Below are 7,500 nucleotides of genomic sequence, written 5' to 3' on the forward strand. Positions count from 1 at the left end.
GACTATTATCCAATGCAATATTCTTCTGTCTGCAATGAGCACCATGGGGGTTGTTTGCAACTGCACCATTCCGCTTAGTTCCTGAGATGACCTTCCTGCCCCTTTTAAGGATTTGTCAAACTTTGTTGTTTTGACATTAAAATACAAACACGAAAAAGCTACTAAAAGAGGAGTCATGCAAAGCACACACACACACAAAGTCAAGGATCAAGCTATGCATGGGGAATGGTATTGCATTAGAAAAAGAAGACATGATCTGTTTGACAATGTTTGTTTTCTGCAGCAGGTCGGATATTGCGGTTTCCCTCCACGTTTGTGCCACATGGTTTATGCTGAAACATGACACGCAGGAAATCTGCCCTCAAATCACTAGGGGGTTTTGAAGGACAAAAACTTGTTTGTTTGTTTGTTTGTTTTCTGCTCGCAGTGTAGCATATGCAGGAACAGTGGAGACAAATCATCCGTAAATAGGTTTATTAAATTTAAGAAACTCAACACAAATGCACATTAAACAACTTTCTACATGCACAGCTTTACTATACAAGATGAGGCCATTACTTTTCAATATGAAAACAGTATTTCTGATTGTGCCGGTTATTTATCTCATAGAGATAAGCAAACATTGGATCAATACAGCAGTATTCAAAGGAAAGGCCAAGATTTTCTGGACAAAGTGTGTGTGTGTGTGTGTTGTGTATGTGTGTGTGTGTGTGTGTGTCTTTGTGTGTGTGTGTATGCAGGTTAGCCGACAGGGGGAGGGACAAAAGGGACAGTTGTCCCGGGCCCAGGGACAGAGGGGGGTCAGAATTGGGTTCTCATTACATTGTCTGTATTGGGTGGGGGACCCTTTCAAATGACTTTGTCCTGGGCCCAGCCAAACCTGTCAGCGGACCTGTGTGTGTGTGTGTGTGTGTGTGTGTGTGTGTGTGTGTGTGTGTGTGTGTGTGCGTGCGTGCGTGCGTGCATGCGTGTGTGTGAAAGAGAGCACATTGCTGTGATACACACTGAAACTGAGATAAAGCAAGCTACCCATTAAACATTTATAATGTAAACTGCTGCTATTTAACACCACACCTTTCCTTCTTAGAAACATTTAAAAGCCATTTTAAAAATTCATGTACTCGCAACATTTGACTTTTTTTTGTTTGTTACAAAACCTTCAAAAAAATAAATATTACACAAAAGGTGTCAATGTTGTGTGGCTACCGGTCAAGACAAAAAGAACAAAGCATCACCCTTTACAAATACAATACAAAAGTGATGGCGAGCGAGCTTCAGGACAACACTAATGCACTGATGGATGACAATAAGAGCACGGTTTGTTATCGTTCTCCTCTTTAGCCACAGCTCTGGGGTTTGCTGTGTGACCTTCACATTCACAGCAAAAACGAAAAAAAAAAAAAAAAAAACAAGAACATGAACACTGCAGCATCCCAAACAAAACAATAAAGACACAACCATCCAAACAAACAAAGCAATACACACAGACATCCAGACAAGTTCAAACCCCACCGAAAAAGACATCTTCATGTACGGCTGAATGCCCACAGGAAGGAAATGAAGAAACCATGCAGACTTCAAGAGCAGACTTGTGTAGCAGACGATGTTTGGCACTGTTAGCAGTGGAACGAACTGATGAACGTGACAACAGGGAGACAGTGTTCTTGTAATATGGGACTTACAGAAAAACACCAGTGTCATGCCAGTGTCACCAGAAGACATTGGTTTCAGAGTATTATACTGGGATGTGGCTACAACAGGGTCGTCAATTTAGGACAAATGTGTGGGTTTTAGATGCAAGAGATATGGAGCCTAAAGGGACACATTCCAATGCCTTCACAGTACGTGTGATTTCATGGGAATTTTTTTCATGAATCTATTTACATTTTTCAGGTCAGTGTAACATTAGCACATATGAAATAAGGCATTAAAACAAGGCATGGAACGGAAACGGATCCTAAATGTGAACAGAAAAAAAAGTTGTTAAATCATTTAGATGTGTATTTAAACAAAAGTCGGATATTTCTTTTTCTTTTTTTTTTGGACAATGAGAACCATATGTGCCTTTAAAAGGTGTTTGGCCTCGTACATACAAAAAAGGACCAACGGACAAAGTGACCACTATGCGAAGCATGTGATGATGCATCTGATGGTTTTCTCCTCTTCTGGGGTGCATTTCTCGAAAGTGTAGATGATAGCCAGTTAGCAACTTGGATAGTTGGCAATGGGAAATTGCATTTCAAACAACAAAGTAGCTCATGTAGTTAGCAACTATGGTTTCAAGAAATGCACCCCTGAGCATCCTGATAGAGCTCGTCTCCTTTTGTCACTGCTGCTCTGGCGGTTGCATGCTTGCTTCTTGCTGAGCATCCATCTTGCCGCGACCTGTCGCCGTGCCCATTATTCAGATGCACACGCGGTCAGGAAGCCCCTCGGGTGTGCTAGAATATACCGCCATGCTTTAATGGCCTTTAAATCATGGCAAGGATCAGACGTTACATTCATCACTTTGGGAGGGGGGGAAACAGACTCCTTTTATGTGCTCCCAGGTCATCTGTTCTCCATTTTAGAAAGCGTGTGAGGTGTCGACGCGCCAAGCCTTTTGTCAGCGCCTGGGTTAAAGGCCGTTACATATACTGCGCACAGCGCAGCTACTGACAATATGAAGAGAGCCTCTCAAGTGTGCTCAGTCTCTATAGGGGTTGAGGCGACTTCACATCGCTCGCCTCGTGCCGTGACTTCATGGCCCATACCTGGACACCATCTAAAGGGATACTCGTGGATTTCACATCATGGCCATTTGTGTGTCAAGGGCGATGTACATGCGAAAACAAACAGGTCAACATGAAACCTGATCCTCATTCATCTCTCAGTTCAGTTGGGGTCAGTTCACCATCTGGTTTCACGGCATATAACCAAATTGGCAAACACTCCGAATAAATAGAATTTGGAGAAATTGCATTTAAAAAAAACATCCTGGGAGTAATACTGCGACAAAAAACTGATATTTTAGTCTCATCTCGGCAGGCTTAGATAAAAAAAATAAAATCACCCTTAAAGATATGCCCTCATGTTGATCCCAATCACCAAGATCAAATATTCCACACAGATCTAAGGGTACACCAGACGTCTACTTGACAGATGCTTTCACTCTTTGAATCTTCCTTTTCCTCCGTAATTATAACAATTAATTAAGAAGAAGGCAACATCAGCACGCCGACTTCCTATAAAAAGAGGACTCATCCTCTGCTTGAATGATAATGAATGAAGCTTCAAAGGCACACACATTCTCAATTAGAAAGTAGTCGAAGCAAACAATTTTTTTGCAAACAAAATCCTTACAGGTAACGTGAGGTGACATGACTTTGTTTCCACACATAAAAGCCTCTCATTAAATTGGGATCTCCCGATGGTAAAAAAAAAGGATTGTTAAGTTTGCCCTTTCGAAAACGGATCGTTACAAAAGCAATATCTAAAGCCCAACCAAAATAAAAGATAACTACTTTGGCATGGGAATGAGGGTAAGGCATTTGTACTTCTCAAGGACCACAGAGGCAAAACAAAAAAAGTAGCAAGAAGTGCACAGAGTTTCTTACCTTCCCAGAAACCTCCATAATGTCCGATATGTCAAACTCAATTGGTGCTACCCCCTACTGCTCTTCAGAACATCGATACACTTCAAACAACATGCACACACAGGCCCAAAAGATTTCTACTTTCTTCTTTTCTTTGTTTTCTTTCTTTCTCTTGTGTACTCATTCTGACATCCCTTGTCGAACGTTTACTGAAGATATGCCCATATCTTGTCTCCAGGCACACACACATATCCTCTGAGGAGATGCACCACACACAAACACACACACGCACGCACACACACGCGCACATGCACATACACACACGCACACACACGCACATGCACACATGCACACACACACATACACCCTCTGAGTCTGAGGAGATGCACCACACACACACACACACACACACACACACACACACACACACACACACACACACACACACACACACACACACACACACACACACACACACGCACACACAAGCACGCACACACACACACACACACACACACACACACACACACACACACACACACACACACACACACACACAGTGCCAACACAACCTTTTGTCAACAGAGTTCTCTGAGAGCGACATGTCCCAGGGCCATGTCTGTCTGGTGACAAATAGAATGAAGACGTGAGTCCACGGCGTCCTCCAAACAAAACGTCAATGAGTTCCAGCAGAGCAGAGCCGAGCAGAGCCGGCCCCTCATCCTCATCTCATTCTCTTCTTCTCTTCTTTTCTTTCCAACCGTGTCCTTACAGAGGGGCCTTAAGTGCGGACAAGGAGGCGAAGACAAACAGCGACGAGGCAGTACAGCTGGGCCTCCAGGCTCCCGATCCTCGGGCGCTCATACCTGAAAAGATGAAAAAAAAGCATGAGGTAGACACGGTCACACTACAGTATATGCGAGGAGTGGTGGAGGACCGTAACAATTCATTAATTCATCATCCCTTGCTCCACCCTCTTCAACTTTAAGCACTTCTCCTCCCACGACGGAAGAAAAAAAGGCCTAGCCTTGACAACTCACTAAGGGGAGAGGAAAGGAGAAAAAAATAAATGAAATAAAGAAGGATTTGTGTCTACGGAAAAGAGGGAAAAAAAAGGCTGTGAGTTTGAAGCGGTTTGAGCTTAATGCCCAGTGCAGTTTTACATGCCTGCTGCCCTGCTCTGTATTCAACGGAGAGTAGAGCAGAAGCCAACAGGCAGAGATGGATTGCTTCAGCTAGGAATTTTTAATAAAGATCAGATTGCTTTGCCCAGAAGAAGATACACAGCCCGCAGAATGTGACAGAGAGAGAGAGAGAGAGAGAGAGAGAGAGAGAGAGAGAGAGAAAGAAAGTCAAACCAAGTGTGTGTGTGTGTGAGAGAGAGAGAGAGAGAGAGAGAGAGAGAGAGAGAGAGAGAGAGAGAGAGAGAGAGGGAGAAAGAGAGAGAGAGAAAGAAAGTCAAACCAAGTGTGTGTGTGTGAGAGAGAGAGAGAGAGAGAGAGAGAGAGAGAGAGAGAGAGAGAGAGAGAGAGAGAGAGAGAGAGAGAGAAAAGAGAGAGTGTCAAGCCAAGTGTGTCAGTGTTTTTATGTGGTTACGGAGTCTGCTGAAGTGAATGAGTGGGCGTGCCTGCATCTCTCCCGACAAGTCCATGCGTACCCGACTTGCCCCTGTTTACAAGTGTCAGCAGCCGTCTCTGGCCATTTCCAGTTTTTCCTCCACACGAGTCCTATTCCCTGCGGGCCTGATCGCTGCTCACCCCAATTCAGTTCCCCTTCTCCCCTACGCTGGCATTGATGGTGTCCATGCCAGATTTCCCTCTTGCCAGACTTCGCAGTAGCCTGTGCCAAGCTATGTCTGTTTCTGGAGGATTGCGCTGACCAGGCTGTGGCACTACAGCCTGAATTATCTTGTAAGCTTTTTTTTTTTTTGCCTTGCCATTTTTTTTTATTAGCAATTTGGCCTAGTCTGTTCTTATCCAGCGACGGTTCACTCACACCGCCTTTGACTTTAAGTCCTGGAATTATTCATTTGGCGATTACCAGGACCGACACAAACACGCACATTGTTTTTCTTTCTTTCTTTCTCTTTCTTTCTTTCTTTTATTTATTTCTTTCTTTTTCTTTCTTTCTCTTTCCCCCTTTCGCTTTCTTTCTCTCACTGAGGTCCAGAAGAACACATTCAGAGAACATTGTCAGTGTCTGTGTATTGGTATGATTTCTGTCAGGATATCCTCTGGCAGCGAATGGATGTCAGAGAACATATGCATGGCAAAAAGAGAAAAAGAAAAGGGAAGGGAGGTCGGAAAAAAGAAAATGAGAGAAAGAGAGAGCACTCGAGGACAGCAGTGATAGAGAGAAAGCAGGAAAGAATGATTCTGCAAAGCTGGAACTGAGAAAAGTACGGATGAAAGCGAACCGGTGAAAGACAGCGGAAGAAAGGGACTGCATTGTGGCTAGCAAGAGGCGGGTGATGGAGAGAGAGAGAGAGAGAGAGAGGGAGAGAGAGAGAGAGAGAGAGAGAGAGAGGGAGAGAGAGAGAAAGAGAGAGAACGGGGTCAGCATGACCTCCTCCAGGCTACTATTGCACCCTGCAGAGATGCTGGTACAGTAGAGTAGTAGAGGACAGTGGGTCACTTACTGAGCTTGTGGATGGAGATGGTTTCCGTGGGCAAGCCGTCGCCCCCCTCGCTCAACGCCCTGACCTGGATGACGTAGTCGTCATCGGCCGGGAGCAGGATCTCCACCGTGGTCGCGTTGGTCGTCACGCTGTTCATCTCCCGGTGACGACGTCTCCAGTAAGACACCTACAGTAGTACAGTACAGAGGAGATCACAGGGGTTGGAGCAGGCTTTTAATCAAACCATCAAACACAAGCAGGTAATTGGAGTGCTTCTGGGTCTTCACCTTTTTTGCTTGGTGCTCATCAGCGTAGGGGCTCTCAAACTTGGTCCAGGAAGACAGATGCTGAGGCACTCAAGGTTGCAATTTTTTTTACTTTTTTATTTGGCTACAATGCCTACGCGTTTCGGCCCTTATGGCCTTCTTCAGGGCGTATGGGAGAGAAGAAGGCCATAAGGGCCGAAAAGCGTAGGCATTGTAGTCAAATAGTAAAAGGAAAAAAAAATGCAACCTTGAGTGCCTCAGCATCTGTTTTCCTGAACCAAGTTTTACTCAAACCACTTTAAATTGAAAAAAAGGAATGAAAGATGAAAGGCCACGCTACGCATACCTTACATATGTTTTTTAATGAATTATTGAATATATGAATATATAGAATTCCTCCCTGTTCTCACGTCTCTGGTATCAGAGGTGTCAACAGTAAAAGTAAATGTATGGTGCAAGTACAACACTAGCACATGATATTGCATAGCTGTTAGACCATTTACTACATTCTACCTAATGAGGTAGGGACTGTATTATTACTGAAAAACACTAAACCTAACAATAACCCACCATAAATTTGATCCAACTAGTGCAGTCAGCTGATCGCAAGACAAGTACACAGGTCTACATTTTACTCACATAAGTCACCTGTGTTGGAAGGAAACCGTGTTTCTTTTTTTACTTTTACTTTGGACACCTCTGTCCGATATGACACTGACAGTACCAACCCAATATCCTGCTTATAGCACAGTCATTGCATTTCATAATAAAGGTCCTCCATGTCTGTTGCATTATGCTCCATGTCTATACATAGTACGTAGGATGTTAACATAAAGCTCAAAATGTTATATCCTTCAGATGTACTGCATATGAAATGCCGTCTACAGTATTACATCTACAGTGCAAAAAAGGTCATAAGGGTTGACGCAGACTTAACCCAATCGATTTTGCTTCTTTTTAGAGTGCTGACCCAAAAGTACAGCTGTACTGCGAAACAGGAAAAAGGCCACACAGTGCATAAAAAAACTTTAATTCTTCCCTG

At 43.8% G+C, this 7,500-nt stretch overlaps 1 protein-coding gene across 1 annotated transcript in view; it reads right to left on the reverse strand.

The window, feature by feature from the left end:
- Window positions 1-4,151: 4,151 nt before the first annotated feature.
- The window catches only part of LOC134456453 (contactin-4-like), a 29,785-nt gene continuing 26,436 nt past the window's right edge, over window positions 4,152-7,500 (reverse strand). Inside the window, exons 12-13 of the mRNA XM_063207814.1 lie at window positions 6,214-6,379; window positions 4,152-4,441 (exon numbers count right to left, since the gene is read on the reverse strand). Coding sequence (XP_063063884.1) covers window positions 4,344-4,441; window positions 6,214-6,379 — 264 coding nt within the window. The 3' untranslated portion in view covers window positions 4,152-4,343. The remainder of the gene's footprint in view (window positions 4,442-6,213; window positions 6,380-7,500) is intronic.

The sequence above is a fragment of the Engraulis encrasicolus genome, chromosome 10 (genome assembly GCF_034702125.1).
Source record: "Engraulis encrasicolus isolate BLACKSEA-1 chromosome 10, IST_EnEncr_1.0, whole genome shotgun sequence".
In the NCBI taxonomy this organism is placed as follows: Eukaryota; Metazoa; Chordata; class Actinopteri; order Clupeiformes; family Engraulidae; genus Engraulis; species Engraulis encrasicolus.